General features: G+C 40.1%; 1 protein-coding gene across 11 annotated transcripts in view; it reads right to left on the minus strand.

Annotated features, from left to right (window-relative positions):
- PDSS2 (decaprenyl diphosphate synthase subunit 2) overlaps nucleotides 1-24050 on the minus strand; it is a 278138-nt gene that overhangs the window by 88819 nt on the left and 165269 nt on the right. For all 11 annotated transcript variants that reach the window (XR_010413718.1, XR_010413719.1, XM_064597946.1 and 8 more), the window contains one exon: nucleotides 21742-21816. Coding sequence is in view for 9 of the 11 variants with exons in the window: in XM_064597946.1 (XP_064454016.1) it covers nucleotides 21742-21816 (75 nt within the window). In the remaining 2 variants the exon portion in view is untranslated. The remainder of the gene's footprint in view (nucleotides 1-21741; nucleotides 21817-24050) is intronic.

The raw sequence follows: 24050 nt of genomic DNA on the forward strand, positions 1-24050 counted from the left end.
ATTGGTAAGATCTTATTCAAGTGTATATAACTAAACACTGTTTTGCTGTTGTTTTTAAAGATTTTATTTATTTTGCCAGAGAGAGAGTGAGCAAGAGAGTGTGAGAACACAAGCAGGGGCAGCGGCAGGCAGAGGGAGAAGCAGGCTCCCCGCCGAGCAAGGAGCCTGATGTGGGACTCGATCCCAGGACCCTGGGATTATGACCTGAGCCGGAGTGGACACTTAGCTGACTGAGCCACTCAGGCATCCCTAACTAAATACTGATTTTTAAAAAATGCCTATATAGGGGCATCTGGGTGGCTCAGTCGGTTAAGCATCTGCCTTTGGCTCAGGTCATGATACCAGCATACTGGGATCGAGCCCCATGTTGGGCTCCCTGCTGAGTGGGGAGCCTGCTTCTCCCTCTCCCCCCTGCTCATGCTCTCTCTCTCTTCTATCTCTCTCTCCCTCAAATAAATAAAAAATCTTTAAAAAAATTCTTCTACACAATAAAGCTATTAAAACTTCACTCACAAATTAGAGAGAAGGGTTACCAGGGACTTCTTGGTTTTGAGTGAGCCAGTCCGTCTCTGCCCTCCGCACTAGTCAGTTCTTGCTGAGATGTATAGGAATGACCACCCTGGAAAGGGGGCAGGATGGAGAAGGGAAGACTCTTTTATAGCACAAATCCTTCAGCAGGTGGTATCCTTAGGAAGGGGGAAGCTCTGAACAGCTAGAGGGCAGCAGATAGTCTTCGGATGGGTTGCACAGTAGGGGCAGTAAGGAATACTGAATAATTCTTTGAGAGGAACAGACTGGACAGCACCAAGAGCAAATGTGGCCTGCTCTGAAATGCACAGCAATAGGCTGCTGCTTGGCATACCACGTGTATGTGCAGTAGATGCTGGGGACTGATTTTTCTGGGTGCTTACTATATGCCAAGCATTGTGGATTTAAAAATTAGGCATTACTTCTTTTTTTTTTTTTTTTTTTAAGATTTTATTTATTTATTTGACAGAGGGAGAGAGACAGCCAGAGAGGGAACACAAGCAGGGGGAGTGGGAGAAGGAGAAGCAGGCTTCCCGCAGAGCAGGGAGCCCGATGCGGGGCTCGATCCCAGGACCCTGGGACCATGACCCGAACCGAAGGCAGACGCTTAACGACTGAGCCACCCAGGCGCCCCGGCATTACTTCTTGATGGTTAGGAGTTCAGCAGGGGAGAAACACGGTAAATAGTAGCATGGTATGTGAAAAGCGAGCCGTGCTTATAGTACAGAGAAGGGAGTGAATACTGTTAAGGAAGAGTTAAAGAAGGCTTCAGTAGGGGACTGTTGGAGCTGAGTTTCGTTCCCAATAACAAACTGGAATTAGCCTGGAAGGTAAGGCAGAGGATGACTTTGGGGCATCATATTAGTTCCATACTGTTGAAGCATACAGTGGGAGGGCAGGTGAAGAAAGAGGAGACCAGTCAGGTAGGTAAGAGGTCCGGAGGTTTGGATCTTATCATTTAGGTGCTAGGAAACTGTTTTCAGCCGAGAAATGATATGATGACATGTGCAATTTAGATGGGTTGCTTCAGAGGCAGTTTAGTTGGGAGGGACAACAAAGGGAAGGTCCATTAAGGGGTAAAGTGTAATATTCTAGGTGAGCAGATGTGGTAAAGTGGTAGCTAATGGAGGCCAAGAGGCAAGAACAAGATGAGCTGCTCAAAAAGTGAAACAAGATAGCTCCCTACTGTGGACAAGATGCTGCCCACCCAGGATCCACTCCCCTCTCCCTCCTTACTAACAAGACCTAATTTTGTTCAGGTACTTGCTGCTCTGATATGTAAACCTGACTAATACCATCTTGGACAAATCTGCCATGATGATGGTTCTGGGACCTGAACCTCCTTGAGCACAGCCCCCTTCCCCTCCCACATTCTTTCCTTTTATGTAACCACACCCTTACGTACACCCTCAGGGCATGTTGCCCTTGATCTGCCCAGGAGACAGGACTAGGACACACACCTATTCTTAAACGTTATCCTCTTGGTGGTTCCCTACTATGTACTCCCAGCCTCTAGGCTATAAAAATAGATCCTAAGGGATGTGGGGGTTGCAGCCTTGCTGCTGCCGAAGACATGCTTCTGTCCCTAAGTCCCATTAGTAAGCCATTTTTTTTTTTTAAAGATTTTATTTATTTATTTGACAGAGAGACACAGTGAGAGAGGGAACACAAGCAGGGGGAGTGGGAGAGGGAGAAGCAGGCTTCCCGCCGAGCAGGGAGCCCGATGCGGGGCTCGATCCCAGGACCCTGGGATCACGACCTGAGCCGAAGGCAGACGCTTAATGACTGAGCCACCCAGGCGCCCCTAAGCCATTTTTGATCAAACTGAACTTGTCTGCCTTTTTCTTCGGTCTTAAAGCTCCTTCGGCCTTTGGAGGTCATTTTGCATATACCCTCGTTTCATGGAATACTTGCCAATGATTACTTTAGGAATGGGCATGTGGTCTGATTCTAGCTAATGAGACAGGAGGGAAGTCTATCAGGAGGCTCCTAGAAAGAGACCCAGGGGGAACTAGCAACTGTCTCTTCTGGATGTTGCTCTGTCTCAGTACGACACACCCAGGACTACTGTAGCCAAACTGCCACCAGCCTGATAATAAATAGGACACCAGGAAGCAGAGCAGAAACAGAAAACCTTGATACCATAGAGTTGTCATGTTAACTGTCCCCGATGCCCCAAATTGCCCAGAACCCGCATGTTGGACTTCTAGCCTCTAGAACCATGAAAAAATAAATTTTTGTTTGCCATCCAGTCTGTGCTCTTTTATTGTGGCAATCCAAGCTGACTAACACAAGCACCTTTTGCGTAAATGTTAGGATTTGATTAGTGATGTTCTTTTTTAAATTTTATTTATTTATTTATTCCTCTTTTTTCTTTTTAAAGATTTTATTTATTTGACAGAGAGACATAGCAAGAATAGCAGGGGGAGTCGGAGAGGGAGAAGCAGGCTTCCCACTGAGCAAGGAGCCCCATGACCTGAGCCGAAGGCAGACGCTTAACGACTGAGCCACCCAGGCGCCTCTCGATCAGTGATGTTCTGAAAGCATATTTATGCTGTTCCTCGCAGTAGCTTTTTTTTTTTTTTAAAGATTTTATTTATTTGACAGAGAGAGCACAAGCAGAGGGAGAGAGAGGGAGAAGCAGGCTCCCTGCTGAGCAAGGAGCCCGATGCGGGACTCGATCCCAGGACCCTGGGATCATGACCTGGGCTGAAGGCAGCCGCTTAACCAACTGAGCCACCCAGGCGTCCCAATCGCAGTAGCTTTCAGAATAGTCTTAACCATCATGTTAACATACTGCCTTAAAATATGTTGAAAAATTCTATGTTCTGATTTTCTATTTCTGCATAACAAATCACCCTACACCTTAGTGGCATAAACATCACAACCATGTTATGATGCTCACAGATCCTGTGGGTCAGGAATTCAGAAAGGGAACAGAGAAGATAGCTGGTCTCTGCTACGGGATTCCTGGGGCCTCAGTTAAGGAAGACTCAAAAAGCTGGGGATGATCTACTGGCTAGGGGCTGGGACAGCGGGTTACCAGAGATCCACTTCCAACAAGATAGCTTATTTACCCACATCAGTGAGGCCCTTCCGGGACTGAGGACTGCAGGACCGCCCTGTGGGCTAGTCACATGACTTCTCCCAGCAAGGTGGTTGAGTTGCTTGAGTTCTGAGAGAGACCAGAGGGAGTGTTTCAAGACAGCAAGCGTTCTAAGAGACCTTTTTTATGGCCGAGCCTGGGAAGTCGTATAGCGTTACTTCTATAGTACTTTATTGGCTGAGGCTCTCACAAGCCCATTGAGATTCAAGGGAAAAGGACATAGATCCTCACTACTTGATAGGAGACCATGGGAGGAAAGTAAAAAAAATTGACCTTTTTTTTTTTAAGCACCACACTTTTTTTTTAAAGATTTTATTTATTTATTTCAGAGAGAGAATGAGAGAGAGAGAGAGAGCATGACAGGGGGGAGGGTCAGAGGGAGAAGCAGACTCCCTGCCAAGCAGGGAGCCCGATATGGGACTCCAGGATCATAACCCAAGCCGAAGGCAGTCGCTTAACTGACTGAGCCACCCAGGTGCCCCACCACACTCTACTTTTAAAGAATGCTCAGGAGAGCAACTGATTTCTCTGCTCCCTTCCAGTTATGGGGCTAGCTAAGGCGATGATACAGAAGATGGAGTAAGGCAGTCATGGGGGTAAGCCTGGTGAGGGGCACAAGTATTAAGGATGACGGCTATGCTTTTGACCTGAGAATCTGGATAAACAGTGGTGCTCTTTGTGAAGACAGAGAAGAATGGAGTGGGTTTGGAGCAAAAGATCATCTATCTGGTCTTGTATGTACTGAGTCTGACATGCCTGTAAGAGCTCCAAGAAGAAATATTGAATAAGCAGCAAAATATTTAGCTCCAGAGCTCAGAAGTGGTCTGGGATGGAGATATAAATTGAGACTCACTGGCATATAGACAGCTGGTAATTGAAGGCTTGGGCTTCATTTTTTGAGAGGTCTCATTCTTGTCCTGTGATCAGAATGGTATTCTCTTAAACAATTTACATGCTTAATAGTCATGCTTTATCTCTCAGGCAAATAAACTGCCTCTTAAGATGTTTTGCTGTGATAGCTATCAGTGAGTGACCTAGAGTACCTCTAAATGGCGTACAAATTCAATTTAAACACTGAACAAATAAAAACATTCACCAACTAGACCCACTCTAAACTTGAGGATCTACGTAATTGAAAGGATCATTATAAGTACTAAGTTGTCCCAGTCACCAACGGCTTTTTTGCCTTCTCAGGATCTGTGTCAACCTTTACTTTTCACCTCTATATATCTAACCTAATACTCCTACATTTGATTCTAATATGTTTACTTCACATTTGCTGCTATCTCCTTTAAATAAAAACATTTTGTGGATTAAAAAATAGATACAGTACTATTGCTTAAATGTGGTGGGTACCTTTATTACTATTCTTTAAACTATATGTATCTTATATATATTCTTTTGTATGAGTGATACATTTCATAATAAAAAAACATTTTAAACCACTCTCAGTAGCCTTTAAATCTGAATAACCTCAACATTTTTATTTGCAATGAATGATTTAAGACTGTGTCTACTTTATGAAAAAAGGATGTTAGTAAAATTATAGGTATTTATTATCACCACCACGAGAATGTTCGAAGTCTTGGATATGTGAGTGATATAAGCTTGAACAGATGCCCAGCAAACAATAAAACATGACATGGCATGTTTTATTAGCTTGTTAATACATGCCTTGGGTGCAATGTGAGGGACAGGTTGTGAGTAAATGTACCAATGAAATATACCCCAGAGTATCTTAATGCTTTTATACAGCACTCACTGTTTCACTTCTAAATCTCTTAAAATATTTGTTTTCTTTTAAAGATAGTTTTTACACACACACACACACACACACACACGGGATATTTTTAACTCCAAAGAAAGGAAAATAAAGTTTTCCTATTTCTAATCTACAAAAAAAAACTTCCAATATGAACTCCCTTCCACTTTGAAAAGGTTAATTAGTTTCTTGGAACTCAAACTCACTGATTCTTTAGTTAACCTCCCTTGCCCACCTTCATCCATTTTTATGGGAAGAGTCTGCAAAACCCTGGGTTTCCCACATTATTTTGTGCTTCTGTTTGCACATTGCACAGTGATGTCTCCGTAAGAAATACTGTACTCCTCTCTGGCCACCTGAGGATGACTGTCATCATGAGCAACATGGTTTTAACTATCACAACGAAGAAGTTCATGACCAACTAACTCCTTCAGTGGAAACAAATGGTCCTTGATTGTCCTTCATCCTAGGAAGGCAACAGTAACTACGACAGAAATTTAGGGGAAACTTGCTAAAAAGTACAAGACCACACTGGATGTCATCTTTGTATCTGGATTCAAAGCTCATTTTGGTGGTGGCAAGACAACTGGCTTTAGCATGACTTACGATTCATGAACCCAAATACAGACTAGCATGATGTGGCCTGTTTGCAAAAGAAAAGACCTCAAGAAAACAGTGAAAGGAACAGTGATTGTGCAGATTTTTCATGAGGATTAATAAGCTCTAAAAACTTTAAGAAAAGCACAAAAAACCCCACCCCACTGTAGATGCTTCACGAGCAACTCTGCCATGGCTTGCCTGAAATTCCAAGTACCAATTCTCTGCTCTCTTCAGCCTGAGGAGGGTTGACAATCCAGTTACTTAGCTCCTAGCCCTGCAAGGCAGGGCTTGGGTCCTCAGGCTAGAAGCCTCCAGTCAACTGCTCCAGTCCGAGCCCTCATGATGGGTTTGGTCTAGACCTCCAGCTCCCCATAGACTGTCTGGCTCTTTCTGACTCCAATCCACTATTGGTACAGCTACCCTAAACTCAGTGGCTTCAAAACACTCATCATTTGTGTAGGTGTCTGTGGATCAGCTGGATTCAGCTAACCTAGGCTGGTGGCTCTGCTTCTCACTGCATGTTTCTGGGTTGGCTGGAGAGGCTCTGTTCCAAGTGTTTCTCCTTCTTGTTCGAGAAGTCTAGCCAGAACGAGCTTTCTCACAGTGATCGCAGAAGCCTAAGAGAGCCTCCTAACTGGCCGAAGCAAGTCAAATGGCTGGGTGCAGAGTTCAAGGGCATGCACGTACACCCTGCCCACAGTGAGAGAAGACTGCAGTTAAATGGCAAAGGACGTGGAAACATGTATTACATTCCACAATTTCTTTGGTTCAGAATTCAGGAATGGCTCAGCTGGGTGGTTTCAACTTGGGGCCTCTCATGAAAGACTAGAAATACTATCACCTGCAGACAAGGAGACTGAAACCAACCTGTACAAATACCTTATATTTCTAATTACTGATTACTTTTTAAAACATATTTTTGGGCAACGCAGTACATTTTACAGGAAAATGCTATTTAGAGGGTACTAGGCATTAAAACAAAAGGCTGAGCTACATAAAGAACAGGTTAAAACATGATGAACGTTGACTCAATTCCACAAAATACACAGTGAGACAGTAAGAAAGCAGGAGACATAAACTGTCAATCACTTAATAAGTTGAGAGAGAATACCTGCTGAACTCCTGGGCCCTTACCCTACATGTGTTTCCACTGCCAATAATCTTGTCTGTCGCTTCAGACCCATGTTATTTCAACACTCTTCCAGCTGGCCTCTCTACTTCTAATTTCTTTGGCTTCCACTTGATCCTATTCACAGCTTCTACAAGAATCTTTATCATAGATCTTCTCATTGTATAAGATCCTATGGTGCGTTCCTCTTACTATTTTAAATCTAAATTCCTTCAAGATCTACCCTTTGACTCATGGATCCCTTTTAAAAGGATCACCTTTCCTAGCAAGGCCCTTTGCTGTAGCTCCAACTAGAACTGTCTCCACCTTAGTTCTCAACACATATGTACCTGATTCGTCCAGCACAGCTGCTAGCACATAATAGTTACTCAATAACATTTGTGGAATGAGCAGGCCTAGAATAATAACTGGGTAACCCTAAAACAAAATGATAAGTTCCTCGGTTTTAGTTGAGCCTGCATCCAAGGCACGCGCATGCTGGTATCATACGTATTTTCATACTACCGGTCTGTCTCGTGGCGCTCACCTCCCACCACTCTACTATTCGTCCACTGGGCGCCAGCTGGGTAGGCCTTCCTTCTGTTCTGTGGATACATTACGCTGATTCCTCCTCCTTCAGGCCTTTGCCTGAGTTGCTCCCTCTTCCTGGAATGCTTTTCCCTCTGTTCTTTTTTCACACAGTTAGCTGCTTTTTGTCATTCAGATCTCAGCTTGAAAGTTACTTCCTCAAAGAGAGGACTTCTATGAACATCCAGTCTAGAGTAACTCCCTCAATCCCTCACTATCACTTCTCCTTATTTAGTTCTTTGCTGTACAATTGTAACTCTCAGTTACTTCTCTTGGTCACTTATGTATATGATTGTTTAGAACTGGCCTCTCCACTAAGATGTAAGCTCCCTGAAGGCAAAGATGTCTTATTCACTAGCACTTGCATTGCTAGTGTCTGCCAAAGCCGATGCTCAAAAGGTATGTTAAATGGATGAATACACTATGCCAACGCTCACAGCCAACTTCCCCATCCCAACAAATCCCAACAACTTCGAGTTCCTTTCTACTCTAACTTCTAAGACTCAACTTAAAAGAAAATTACCTCCTCTAAGAAGCTCCCTGAAACAGTGTTAACTTAATGCTGCACTTTCTCCTCCATATTTATCCTGTATAACATTTTCCATGTGGTCTTATGGGTAAATTGCTCTCCAGTGATTTTCTGTGCATGTTTTTCCTCTAAGCTATGTATACCATCAGGTCCTTGAGGGCAGGCCTGTGTTTTTGGTTGTAGCTTTGTTTTGAATAATCCAGTAGCACTCAGCGTGCCATTGTGCACACAGCAGCAGTTCAGTACAAGTTTACTAATAAGCACTTTATCCAAACTGCCTAATCTAGCTCTACGGCTAATGTAGGATTCATGATAACAAACAATTCAACCAGAATCCAATGTGAAACACTTTACCTAGATTTCCCAAGTTCAATCTCTTTATTATGTTGAAGTATCAGGAGATAGAATTTTACTCTTTCAGTTTCCATCAAAGAGAAGTATCTTCACTGAGATATAAATTACTACACATCCTCTGATTTCTGAGTAGATGTGGGGAGAACTGGCTGTTTGCAATTTTCTTATAAAAAAGATTTATTTATTTATTTATTTATTTATTTATTTATTTTTTAAGATTTATTTATTTGAGAGAGAGAGAGAGAGTGAGAGAGCACGAGCGAGTGAGGGGACGGGCAGAGGGAGAGAGAATCTCATGGAGATTCCCCGCTGAGTATGGAGCCTGACATAGGGCTCAATCACACAACCCCGAGATCATGACCTGAGCCAAAATGGAGTAAGACACTTAACCAACTGGGCCACCCAGGCACCCTGGCTGTTTGTAATTTTATGATGAAGCTGTTTTTTGTTTGTTTGTTTTTTTTTAAGATTTTATATATTTATTTGAGAGATAGAGAGAGCAAGAGCTAGAGAGTACAAGTGGGGGAGAAGGAGAAGCAGGCCTGGGATCATGACCTGAGCTGAAGGCAGCTGTCTAAGCGACTGAGCCACCAGGCACCCCTATGATGAAGCTATTATTAACCATATTCATCAATGGGCCTATCACATATATCCCTATTTGTTTAATTTCAGGAAAAAATATCTATACAAAAATTACCTGTGGAATTAATAATCAAATAATGACAAATTCAGAACCCAACATATTTCTCTTTCAGTCTTAGTTGGGAAGAAACAGTGTCAAACTCAAAGTCCACTTACAGCATATTGTGGTAGTGCTGACTACAATTTCAACTTCCTTTCCATATTCTCCATTCTATTTTTATTTTCCTAAACTTTCTGTTTCTTTGCCTAACCAAACTCATTTACCTATAAGTCTACAAAGAGGAATTCCCATATTACCTCTCTGGGGCTCTTAACTCTTCCATCTGGAGAGTCTGCCAACAGCTCATTAATCTGATTCATCTAAATGCATCTACTTCTCTCTATAACCAAGCCTCTGTTATGTCAAATCTGTCATCATTTTTTTTTTTCCTGGTAAACCAGGTACAAAACATTGGAGCCATTTTTGATTTCTTAGTTTCATGACTGAAGTACACATGGCAATAGACACACTAAAATAAGCATGTAGGGTACCAGCAACACAAAGGCACCATAAAAGTTATAGGAGGAAAATTTTATATTTGTTATTTTTTTAAAAAGTCATTACAACACAAATCAAAAAATAAAGTCATGAGGACTGGCCCTTCCACCACGATGGAGTAGCAGACTGGATTTACTCCTCCACCTGAAACCACTAAAACATTGGACAAAATATGTGAAACAAGAGCTTTAATACATTGGAAATCAGGCAACAAATGACCATGATCTCTGAGAGATGGGAAGTAAATGAGTCTTATAATTGATCCAGCCGATTGCTGGAGAGAATGCCAGGTCACAGGAGAGCCTAACAGTCAGTCTCCTTGAGTTGAGGAGATGGTCCAGTGTGTCTAGAGAGACCAAAGGGATTCAAATTAGGGGTTAGTGGGCACAGGGCAGATTACTCAAGATAAGAGAGCTGCACAGAGAGCTCTGGAGATGTACAGAGGGTTTCCCTGAAATCTTCAGCATGGGTGCAACAACACTGTCAAAGTCTAAGGAAGAATCATACAGAAGGTATAGAGAGAACAATCCCTAGAGCTCACACAGGGCTGGAAATAGTCCCTGTTCCCACCAGCTGGAGTGGAAAACCTCATAATTCACAGGATATCAGTAGAGTACTCAGAAGGGTTTTGCCTTAGAGGTGGGGAAAATTAGTCCCACACTAAATGCTATTCTGGTACTGCCTAACAAAACTTAAAAGTAAGACCTGAAAAGATCAAACTTTTTCCAGTAACTTAACTGAATTCTAGAAGAACACTCAAGAATATCTATAGAGATGCAAAAATATCTGGAACCCAACAAAATAAAATTCACAGTGTCTGGCGTCCAATCAAAATTAACCAAGCATGTAGGGGTGCCTGGGTAGCTCAGGTGGTTGAGTGTCTGCCTTCGGCTCAGGTCATGATCCCAGGGTCCTGGGATTGAGCGCCGCATCGGGCTCCCTGCTCAGCGGGGAGCCTGCTTCTCCCTCTCCCTCTGCCTGCTGCTCCGCCTGCTTGTGCTCTCGCTCTCTGTCAAATAAATAAATAAAATCTTAAAAAACAACAATGGCAACAACAAAAACCAAGCATGCAGAAAAAAGGGGGGGGCAGGAAAACACAATGCATAATGAGAAAAATCAGTCAATTGAAATCAACTCAGAAACAACACAGATGATAGAATTAGTAGACAGGGATATTAAAACAGTTTTCGTAACTGTGGTCCATATGGTCTAGGAGCTAGAAGAAACACTAAGCATGTTAAATAGAAACGTGGAAGATATAAATTGGTGAACTTGAATGAACACCAATAGAAATTATCTAAAATGAAATGCAAAGAGAAAAACACTGGGGGAAAAAAAAAGAATACAGCATCAGTAGGCTCTGGAATAACATTAAACAAGCTATTACACAAGTAATTTGAGTCCCTGTGAGAAGGAGAGAGGACAGAAAAAATATTGAAGAAATAATGACCAAAATTTCCCCAAATTTGACAAAAACAAACTCACAGATCTAAGAGGCTTAATGAACCCCAAGCACAAGAAACATAAAAAATATGACACCAAGGCACATCATAATTCAAATGCTCAAACTGATGGCTAAGAGAAAATCAGAAACAGCATGAGAAAATTTAGACACATTATGTACAGAGGAACAAAAATAAGGACGGCGGCAACTTTCTTGTTGGAAACAATGTGAGAAGACAAAGAAGCAACATCTTTAAAACACTGAAAGAAAAAAATTTGTCAATCTTGAATTTTATATCCAGTGAACATATCTTAAAAACAAGGTCAAAATAAAGATGTTTTTCAGACACAAAAGCTGGAAGAATTAATCACCAGCAGACCTGTACTATAAGCAATGTGGAAAGAAATCTTTTAGGAAGGAGGAAAATAATACCATATGGAAATCTGGATGATTGACAGAAAGAAATGAAAAGCACTGAAGATTTAACTATGGGATAAATATAAAAGACTTAAAAAAATTTAAATCCCTTTAAAATATAATCGAATGTTTAAAGCAACAGTAACATGGTATTGTGAGATTTATAATGTATATGGAAGTTAAATATATGAGAATAACACAAAGCCTGAGAGGGAAGAAGTAGAAATAACCTTTTGTAAGCTTCCTACCCTATAAGTAACAGTATACTGTCACTTGAAACTAGACTGTGATAAGTTAAAGATACATATTATAAACTCAGGAGTAACCACTAAAAATGTAGCAAAGAGTTGTAGTTAACAAGTAAAAAAGGAGGCAAAATGGCATTGTAAAAAATAATGTAAGAGAAGGCAGATAAAGAAGAAAAGGGAAGAAACAACAAACTGGATAAATGGCAAACAAATAACAAGATAGCAGACTTAAACTCAACCATATCAATAAACACATCAAATGTAAATGATCTAAACACACAAATTAAAAGGTAGAGATTGTCAGACTGAATAAAAGAGCAAGATCCAAATAAATGCTACATATAAGAAGCCCATTTTAAATATAAAAACAGTACAAGGATGGAAAAGATATACCATAATTTTAATCAAAAGAAAGCTGGAGTGGTTATATTAGTATCAGATAAGGAAGAGATCAGGAAAAAAAAAAAAGAAAAAAGAAAAAGCAACATAAAGAATATTACTAGGACTAAAAAAAAGGTCATTAAAAAAAAGATAATGATAAAACGATCAAATCATCAAAATAACATAAGGATCCTAAAGGTTAATGTGCCTAAAGCAGGGCTTTGAAATACATGATGGAAAAACTGATAGAACTATGGGGAGAAATAAAAAAAAAAAATCCACAATTATAGTCAGAGACTTTAACACCCTTCTCTTAGTAACTGAGAGAATGAGCTGAATGAAAACCATTACAGATATAGAAGACTTCAATGACACTATCAACCAATCTGACTTAACTGATATTTACATAACACCGCATAAAGAACAGCATGAACATTTACCAATATAGATCATATCTGGGTCATAAAACAATACATTTAAAATAATTCAAATATAAAATATGTTCTCTAACCACAATGGTATTATAAATCAATATAAATATATTTATATAATATAAATCAATAACAGAAAGACACCTGGAAAAATCTGAAAACACTCAGAAACTAAATAACAAGGGTTTTAAATAATCTACGAGTCAAAAAAAATCAAAAGAGAAATTAGTAAGTAGTTTGAATTGAATGAAAATTTAAAAACAATGAAATTTGCGGGATGTTACTAAAGTAGCACCAGAGAGAAATTCATTGCACTAAATGTCATATTAGAAAAGAAAACAGGTCTTGGGGCACCTGGGTGGTTCAGTCAGTTAGACCTCTGTCTTCAGCTTGGGTCATGATCACAGGGTCCTGGGATCGAGCCTCATGTTTGGCTCTCTGCTCAGCGGGGAGCCTGCTTCTCCCTCTCCCACTCCCTCTGCTTGTGTTCCCCCCCCCCCGTGTATCAAATAAATAAATAAATAATCTAAAAAAAGAAAAAAAGAAAACAGGTCTTAAATAAATGATTTCAACTTAAAAAACTTTAAAAAAAAAGAGGGAATAAAACCAAAGTAATCAGAAGAAAGAGTATAGAAAGGTGAAAAAGATAGAAAGTCAGTGAAACCAAAAGCTGGTCCTTTGAAATCAATAATATTGTTAAGCCTCTTGGCTGGGGGTGGGGTGGGGGGGGAGGCGGCATGTGACTACCAGCATCAGAAATGAGAGGAGTGACATCACTATAAATTCTTCATATATTAAAAGGATAATGTGGGGATATTATTAAGAACTTTACATTAATAAATCTGACAACTTACACAAAATAAACAGTTTCTTTATAGGACATAAACTACCAAAGTTCACTCAAAAAGAAACACATAACCCTAAATAGTCCAATAGTTTTTAAAGCATTAAATTTGTAATTAAAAAAAAAAAACCAAACCCAACATTCCCACAAAGAAAGGTCTGATGGCTTCACTAATGAATTCTATCAAACAATTAAGGAAGAAATAACACTAATTCTACAAAAAAAAATTTCAAAAAAATAAAAAAGGAGGGGTGCTTGGGTGGCTCAGTCAGTTGGGAGTCTGACTGTTGGTTGTGGCTCAGGTCACGATCTCAGTTGTGGGACTGAGCCCCGTGTTCAGCTCCATGCTCAGCATGGAGTCTGCTTATCCCTCTCCCACTGCTCCTCCCCAACAAGTGCAAAGGAGGAAATATTTCCCCATTTATTTTGTAATAATATCGATGCAAAGATTAACAAAATTTTAGCACATCATATTCAACAATATAAGAAAAGGAGACTGCATCAAGATCACATGAGGTTTACTCCAGGAATGCAAGGCTGGTTTAACATTTGGTAATCAATCAACTAATTCACCATATTAATAGACTAAAAGAGAAAACAAAAACAAAAAAATATGATCACCTCAATAGGTGTAGAAAAAAATTGTCAAAATCAACATCAATTCCTGATAAGAACTCTCAGGAAACTAGGAATACAAGGGAACTTCTTCACTAATCAAGAGCCTCTATAAACAAAAACAAAAACCCACAGCTAACATCACACTTACTGATGAAATACTGAATGTCTTCCTCCTAGCATCAGGAGCAGGGCAAGAATGTCCATTCTCAGTACTTCAACACTGTTGGGAGTTCCAATTGTTGGATCTGAGATTTTGCTTTACCTTACATACAAACTAATGAGTTAGCCTGTGACTGTTTTAGGGATGCTAACAGAAGACACAAGATTCCTGGATCAGAGACAATGGCCTTTATTATTCATGGCACAAGAAGCATGTACATCAGCATATTTGTGTTGGCTACCCTTGGTCCCAAGTCCTGCAGGGGCAACAATGTGGGCTCAGATGGAAGCTATGCTTCAGTAGATTTGTGTTATAGCTTAAAAGAAAGCCACTGAACTTTGGGGATTACTGCTTTTATAGCAAGCAGTAAGCAAGCCTGGTTTTTGGAGTAATGGATATGTTTATTATATTGACTGTGATGATACTTTCACTGGTGCACACATATATCAAAACAGATTGTGCAATTTAAATATTTGTAGTTTACTGTACATCAATAAAGCTATATTATTTATTTAACAACTATTTTGGGGCTACTACTAATGTGTTAGGCACTGTTCTGGTATTGGGAATACAATGGTAAACAAAATCCCACCTCCCATAGGGCTTATATGTTTGTTGGAGAAACCATAAGAAAAATATCAAATGGTTACAACTGTGTTAATAAGATAAAGGGAATTAAGTAGGGTGGCTACTTTGGAATGGGTGCGAGGCTCGTCTCTGAAAAGGTGATATTGATGTAGGTATGAATATCAAGAAGGGCTAACTATGTTAAAGTGGAGGAAGAATACCCCTAGCCCTTATTATATTAGCTTTCCAATTCTTTTCATATACCTCTAATCTCCCGTAAATCATCATAATGACCACTGACGAATTAGCTTTATTTGATCATGTAATTCCTTTGTTTAAAAATCTTCAATCCCTCTTTTTTTTTTTTAATTTTATTTATTTATTTGAGACAGAGAGAATGAGAGACAGAGAGCATGAGAGGGAGGAGGGTCAGAGGGAGAAGCAGACTCCCCGCTGAGCAGGGAGCCCGATGCGGGACTCAATCCCGGGACTCCAGGATCACGACCTGAGCCGAAGGCAGTCGCTTAACCAACTGAGCCACCCAGGCGCCCCTTCAACCCCTCTCTTATCTCAAATACTAAAATCTGGTTTTAGCTTTATATCTGGCATTGCAAGTCTTCAAGCATGTGGCAAAAGCTACCTTTCCAGTATTCTTATGATTCCTTTATTCTAACATGGATGAAGCCCTGATCTTAAATATGCCTCCTGACTTTTGATCATGCTGTTTCTTCTGCCTGGAAAGCCATCCTTCTCCATCAATAGACATCCTTCCCATCCTTAAATGTCCACTGCATATATCACATTCTCCTTAATGTCTTTTCTGATTTCCCCAACCAGATGTGACTTTTTGTTCAAATTTCCCTCCTGTTATGTTTTTCAATGGACAAAACTCATCTTGCTCATCTTTTTATTGTATTTTAGAAGGTGGCACTGGGCTTTGCAGGTAGGAGCTAATCTATACCTTCCTGGTGGACTGAATTATCTTATTTTTATATTTTATTTGAAAGCTGCTAAGGGACTAAAGGAAGATAAGCATTAAAAAAAATAGAGAGAAGTTATCTTTCCTACTTCTCTCTCTCTCTTTTTTTGAGAGATTTATTTATTTGAGAAAGAGAGAGAGAACACAAGTTGGAGGGGCAGAGGGAGAGGGAAAGAGAGAATCCCAAGCAGACTCCATGCTGAGTGTGGAGCCCAATGGGGGGGCTCAATTTCACAACCTTGAGACCATGACCTAAGCCAAAACCAAGAGTCAGACGCTCAACCAACCATGCCACCCAGGTGCCCCTTTCCTACTTCTCTTAAGAGAATAATCTACTGAAAGTATAATATATGCTTGGAAAAAAATAGAATGGATCTTTGTAATTTTAGTGACTCTGTTAAAACCAGTGCTTTTCCAAGAGAACTGGATCCTCTTTAAAACCCTCTCACTTTCCTGAGACTGGAGCCAAGCCAACATGAGCAGAATCTCTGAAGATAGGAAACAGGTGTGCTGTTCCCCATTTCAACACCAAAATGAGTGTTGTAGAGGACCTTGACCGGATTCTCAAAGAAGGAATAGGAGCAGGTGGGAAATAAATACAGAATCAGAAAAAGAGTGTGTAGGGGTCTCTAAGACCACCCCAAGGTTTGATGCCTTGTTAGGAGGACTCACAGGACTCAACATATAGTCAAACTCACAGTTTATTACAGCAAAAGGATACAAAGCAAAACCAGGAAAGGGAAAAAGGTACATGAGATGAAGTCCACAGGAAGCTGGGCACCAGTTTCCAAGAATCCTCTAGCAGTGGAGTCACACAGGATATGAGTGATTCCTCCAAGAATTAGCACATGTGATAACATATATGAAATGCTGTCTACCAGGGAAATTCATTGGAGACTCAGCGCTCACTTTTTTCGTAGGGGTTGGTCACCCCCTGTCTAGCATATACCAAAATTCCAGACTCCCAGAAGGAAAGCAGGTATTCAAAATAAACCACATTGTTTGCAGAAACAGTTTGGGCACAGTGAGCCTCACTTATCAGTCAGATGACGGTAGAGACACTCCTAAAATCCAAGTTCCCCGATGCCAGCCAAGGGCCAAGCTTATAAGCAGGCTTTCCTTTTTTTTTTTTTTAAAGAATTTATTTTAGGGGGGAGGGGCAAAGGGAGAGGGAGGGAGAGAATCTCAAGCAGGCTCACCCCTGAGCACAAGCCCAACTCGGAGTTCCATCCCACGACTCTGAGATCATGACCTGACCTGAAATCAAGTTGGATGCTTAACTGACTGAGCCACATAAGCAGGCTTTTCTAAGGATAGCAAACTTTTTCTGCATAGGAATATACTGAAAATATTCTTACTGTTGATTAAAAAAAATCTTACTTTCAGATTTTTTTTAGCAAATAGTGTGAAATAGGGCAGAGTTATATACACTAAGTTCATCACAGTATTGTTTAAATTCATGAAAAAAGGGGCACCTGGGTGACTCAGTCATTAAACGTCTGCCTTTGGCTCAGGTCATGGTCCCAGACTGAGCCCCGCCCGCATCAGGCTCCCTGCTCAGCAGGAAGCCTGCTTCTCCCTCTCCCACTCCCTTTCCCCTTTCTTGTGTTCCCTCTCTCTCTCTCTCTAATAAATAAATAAAATCTTTAAAAAAAAAATAAAGTCATAAAAAAAAGAAAACAGGGTATCTAAAAAATTGTGGAATGGTTCAGTAAATTATAGTATAGTAGTAGGGAGAAATATTAAATAGCCATTAAAATTAAATTTTGAAGACTTTTATTTTATTTTTATTTTTTAAAGATTTTATTTGTCAGAGAGAGAGCACAAGCAGGGGGAGCGGCAGGCAGAGGGAGAGGGAGAAGCAGGCTTCCCGCTGAGCAGGGAGCCCGATGCAGGACTCCATCCCAGGACCCTGGGATCATGACCTGAGCCGAAGGCAGATGCTTAACTGACAATTTTGAAGACTTTTAATAACAAATCCTGGGGAATAAATCAGAACAAAAACTTTTATAGAATAACAATTCTAAAATGGGAGAAATACAGAATGAAATCTAGAAGGAAATACAGTGAAGTATAATCATGATTCATTTCTGGGGAATGGCTTATATAAAATAATTTTTATTTTCCTCTTGACCTTTTACTGTGCTTTCAATTTTTATTTAATGAACATGCAGATACTTTTCTAATTAGAAACAAGGTATAAGATAATTACATTAAAAAGATTTTAGATATAAAGGTCTGTGTAAAATATTTAGTGTGTACAGTGAGCAACATGAATACAATGTACAAGGCAGAACTTGACTGGGGAATTCTGAGAATGGTAAACGACCACTGCATTTAAAAGGCAATTTTTCTATTTAATCTGCTTTTTTTCAATTAGCTAACAATGACAAAAACAGGTAGAGGGAGGGGAAAAATTACAAACACTAAAGAAAGCACAAGGAAAAAGTGGCTCACACACTAGCAAACACAAAAATAAAAATGTTATTTTCTTTTCCTTTTTTTAAAGATCTTATTTATTTACCCAACAGAGAGAGACACAGCGAGAAAGGGAACACAAGCAGGGGGAGTGGGAGAGGGAGAAGCAGGCCCCCTGCCGAGCAGGGAGCTGGATGTGGGGCTTGATCCCAGGACCCTGGGATCATGGCCTGAGTCGAAGGCAGATGCTTAACGACTGAGCCACCCAGGCACCCCAAAAATGTTATTTTTCAATGGCTAGAACAAAGGATGAATTTCCAAAATTACTTCGAATGTTTTACATGATCACAATTTACCTATGACCTGTCAAGTATTCCCGACACAAGTCACCTCAATTTTCATAGTTTAAAGGAGGATTAGGTAATTACTCTACAAACTCCTTCTGGAGAAGGTGGTTTTGAACATGTTCAGTTATAATTCCCCTCTATTTGCTTTTAAAGCATCTACCCTGGTCACAGAGCTACGACTCCACAGAAAGCTATTTTTGTACTACCCAGGTTCTCCATCACTGCATTAAGTCGCCATATAGAAAACAGACTGCTATTGTGTTCTCTTCTCCCTAGGGAGATGAAATGGTTTGCAGCTGATTTTAAATCACAAAGCAATTCTTTTGTGTGCCGAATTGGCCCACGGCTACTGAGGTTGTGCCACTCACTTCCCACATGACCTCCACTTGCGGCTGCTTCCCAATCGAGCCAGAACAGGAAAACCTTGAAGGCTCTCCATGTGGGGCAGTGCTCTCTCTGCCTCTGAAGTGAGTTCTGGGCCAAGTCCGAAAACCCAAATTCTGAACTGCCATCGCAATGGCCAGCACACTTAAGAGGAGGGGGAAAAAAGCCAGAATTTTTCTGGTTAGGAAGGGAAATGTGGTTAACCGAAATTGGACCTGGGGCACAAACGGAGGCATCGAGAAGCTCTCCCGCAGCTTCGGTTCAACTATGCATTCTGCTTCCGTTATGAAACAAAACACAACAGAAAAAACACAAAACCAAAACAGCTCTTTAAATGGTTTGGCTATATTCAGAAACGTAATTGCTTAAAGAAGGTCTCTAGAGCTTTAAAGGGCTGTGTTTGAGGGGATGGTAGGGAAAGAGGGCAGATGAACAAAGCATTGCCACAGATTCTTCTGAGTGAAACTAGCTAATCAAAGTCAGCAATTAGTGCTTGCTAAGGGGCAGTGCACGTATGATCAACAGGTCTTCAAAGACTTTTGTCGCTTCCTCTTTTCTGTCTCCCAGGAAGAAACAGATTATGTGGGACTTGGGAGTCAAAAAACCTGGGTTCAGATCATGTCACTGTGAAACATGCATCAACAAATAGTTTCCAGACACTCTGCTTTCCTGCCATTTGTCATCCCTGAATTTCAGGCTTTTCCTCTGTAATATGGGCATACCAACACATGTCACCCTTGTCATGGGTGATTGGATAGAAAGAGAGTATGAGCACACGATAAAGTGCTAACTAAGCATTTATTATTGTTGTTGCTGTGAGGTCTGCCTGACATATAGAAAGTACTTAACAAATGTTCACAACATTATTATTATTATTTAAAGATTTTATTTATTTATTTGACAGAGAGAGAGAACAAGTAGGCAGAGAGGCAGGCAGAGAGAGAGGGAGAGGGAGAAGCAGGTTCCCCGCTGAGCAGGGAGCCCGATGTGGGGCTCGATCCCAGGACCCTGGGATCATGACCTGAGTCGAAGGCAGTGGCCCAACCGACAGTCACCCAGGTGCCCGTTCACAAAATTAACAAATTAGGCTAATTATAGTGGACAAAGAGTAAGAGCGAATAAATAATAAATCAAGAACTGTAAAACCAGTAATAACACTTTTGTCTAAAAATTATGTTAACTGTAAACTATTAATACCTTATATGGACCTAAGTTGAACATCTTGGAACTATCCCAGGGGAGAGCAATGCTTCAACCACCAGAAGAGGTCACTATAATCATCATACGTGGTGGGATCTCAGGTATGGCACAGGGAGGCTAACAAATCGGGTTTCATTAATGTATAGAGGCAAAAAGTAAGAGGTGAAGAGTCTGAGCTCTGAAGTTCAAATCTCAACTAACAAGTGGTATGACTGTGGGCAAATATTTAATCTTTTCTAAACCTCAGTTTTCACATATGTAAAATGGGGAAATGGGGAAGCAGTAGTATCTGCTAGCAGGATTTCTGTGAAGATGAAATGAAGAAACACAGATGAATTACTTGCCATGGTGTTATGTGCTCAGCTATCACCATCTTCGTTATACTATATATGAGGCAACTTTTTATGAGTGGAACTAGACCAGGAATCCTCCATTTTACAGTCTGCTATTAACCCTTAGCTATGGTAGTGAAGTTTGCTAGGTTTTTGAAAAATGCAACAAAGGGGGACCCACTGTGGTCGTATATCCTGTTAGGCCCCCACATAGCACTATGCTGCTTAGGTGAAGCTAGATATGCCTACTGGGAACTGTGGTTCCTTGAACCAAATGTTAGCAGACGTTCAAGGTACAATTCTTCATATTTTACTTACCATTCTCTGAACCATCCAGAGTCCCTGGGTTATACTTCTAAATTTCTTACCCAAGTTGTTCATGCCCTATGTTTCATTTCCAGTAAAATCTGTCTTTCTTTTTTCAAATGGAAATGTCAAAAAGCCTAAGATGTGCACACGTGCATATTTTCTCTAAGTTGCAGAGAGTGAAATCTTGCTAATACAGATGCTAAAGAAGTTAGAATAATGAAACACCAAGATAGGAATCCCGTATAACAGTATATACCATGGTAAATGATGGTGGTGGTCAATGAGGCAATTGCTTCACATTCAATATCCTACTGAAATGAAGTAATTTCATTTTAAAGAAATAAAACCTACCCCATAAGATGTCCTGTTAAATGAGTCAAAAACCCTTAATTCTAGATCTATATAATTAATCAAAATGATCCAATTGCACAACCATCCCACTTCTTATCACAGAGAATTTAATAATGCAGTACGTTCTGGATCTTGGATATAAAAGACCTTCCTGCCTCATGCCCCCCAAAAGTCGTCTTCTTCAGACTAGGTCCACTCTGCGGGGACGTGGGAGGCCCCTTCCTCTGGGGGCGAGGCTGGGCCCAGCCACCTCAGCGCAGGCTGCTTGTCTAGCCTGCCTGCCCGGTGACGGTGCTACTAGCCAGCCAGCAGCATCCTGGGCTGCTGCAGACTGAACAGACTGTGAATCCAGCCAGAGGATAAGAGGTTGTTTTAATTGGCCAAATCTGCTATGTACTAAGCGTATGGCCATGAATTTGTAGCCAAAACACTAATCTAAAAAAAAATGTCATGTACAATTTAAACACAAAACAAGAAAGACATTTTCGCTCATCATTTCTACTTTCGCCACGAGGGTTTTTAACTCAACATTTTAGAATGAATACCAAATCCTTACCTTTGCTGAAGTAGAATTTTCATGGTATACTCCTTGTACCAAGTCCATAAGAGCACTTGCTAAAAGTTCCACGACCTAAAAAACAATAAAAAACATGAAGAGAAACAGTTATACAATTTTTGCCCCCATTTCTACCTCAGAATGCCTCAGAAGGCTTAGTAGCAAGGCAGTATTTGTGCTTGATGGAAAAAATGGGGTTATATACAAAGATCCTGGCAAATGGCTTTGCCCACCTGGATATTAGAGCTGTGATCCAATTTTTTTTCAGGCATAATTCAAGAAAAAAAAAAAATCTTACAAGCCTAGCATTGAACTTAATATACATGAAAAACCAGTAATAGCCATTCTGAACATAAGCTTAAATTTCAGATACCTAATGAAATCTTAATTCGATTTATTTTCTGTATGTTTATTTCTGTCAGGTGGATACTTTTTCAATATCTCCATTCTGGGAGTCATTACAATGCTAATTTTCATACTTAATACAGAAAGAAAAGCAAAAGAATGGTTAACCTTTCAAATGTGTTCATTCTGTTGTACTTAAAATGCACTGTGGCTATATTTGGTGTAGGGCCCCTGGGTCAAATGTACCATAAACACTGAAAATTTTTACAGAACTGCAATAGTGAAATCATATTCATCAAATCTGTATTATTTCCAAGGCTCAGGCTATTAAAAAAAAAATCAAGCAAAATCAAAAGCTTTGAACTTGTTCCAGAATGTAAAACAAGCAGAAAACAGTCTCTTTGGAACTACTGTACAATTTAGAGTTGTTTGCATAAACCACCTTAATTCGGGAGAATAGAATAGTGGTATTTGCTTTAATGTTCAATGCAGTCGTTTCAAACAGGAATTCCTAAAGCAGCCCCAACCGCTTCTTATGAAGTCTTAATATCTTGTATGTTTAGCTTCCTATATTATGCAGTTCCCGTATCTGATTCCCACTCTCTGCTTCCTAAAATTTAGCTCCGTTCTGATTGAATTAAAGGATTCTGTTTCAGCTTTTATCATTCTTGTAACTGAAGACATTATTAAGCCAAAGGATACAGACCCAAACAACAAGATACTTTAATCTCAGGTACCCTAGATTTAATAAACATTTTCTTAGAGGCAAATTATATTAATTTGTGGGAAGACTTGCTTTAAAATTTTAACACATGGTCATTTATCTCCAAATTTATATTTACATTCATACTGTATAACACAGACAAGGTTGCTGATATGGAAATTTTGCTGATTAAAGGCATTTTTTTTTCTAGCTCTGCAGATGGGTTAATTTGTAAGACCTATACAAAGTCTTTTTTTTTTTTAATCACATTGCCCTTTAGGTAACCAAATACTTAAGAAATATTGTAGCAATATGAGCTGTAGAGGAACTAGAAGGACAATGATCCTACAGTGTTACCAGATGTGTTGAGTTATTTAAGTGGGGAAGAAAGAAAATGAATGGATTTTTTTCTCCTGAAGGTATCAGATAAGCCCTATTCCCAAATCCAGGAGGATAGAGTATCGCCAATAGGTCTATGAAAGATTGTAACTAAATGCACAGCATCAGATTGGATTACAGTTTATACAAGCAACATCCCAAGATCCCCCTGATGGCTGGACACGTAATACAGATCAATCACTCACTAAGAAATGTTATGGTTTTGAAACAGTTTGAGCTCTGAGACCAGCACTGGTAAAGTGACGAGGGATTTATAAAGAGAAAGTCCAACACTCAATGTCAAAATGATGGCATGAACTTTTAACAATGGCTCTGGATAACTAGACTATGCCTTTACTTCCTTGAAATTCCTGACCAGACAGAAGCAACAGAAACATTTTATTCTCTCACTCTTTTTCTCTTTAATGTAATTAGCAAATATAGACAGACCTGCACTTACAAGTTCATCATTTATAAATGATCCATACTTCCAAATAAGCCTTACTTATTTGAGCAGGATACACCTCCAAAGCCAATGACGATCACTGAGGAAAAAGCTTTGGACTTCCGTGGGTTAACAAGTCGAGGAAGGTAAGAAATTATGAAAAGCAGGAATAGCCTAGGGGAGGGAGCTGAATGTTTCCCAGGCATGGGTGAGTTATTCGGTGTACACGTAAATCTCTTTCCATTACCTGAAATGTTGACTTTACTTTTAAAATTATACAAAAGAGAGATGTGTTTATCATCCTCCTGTAAAGCTGTAATATTTCTAGAAAGACCACAGGACTACCAGCTACACATACTTTAACAAGACCACTTAATGATCTGCACCTTTTTCAATATATGGCTTACTAACATAGGCATTCACCTGTTTTGACACATG

The sequence above is a fragment of the Mirounga angustirostris genome, unplaced genomic scaffold, assembly GCF_029215605.1.
Source record: "Mirounga angustirostris isolate CCGP_5_RB_7025 unplaced genomic scaffold, mMirAng1.0.hap1 SCAF_8, whole genome shotgun sequence".
In the NCBI taxonomy this organism is placed as follows: domain Eukaryota; kingdom Metazoa; phylum Chordata; class Mammalia; order Carnivora; family Phocidae; genus Mirounga; species Mirounga angustirostris.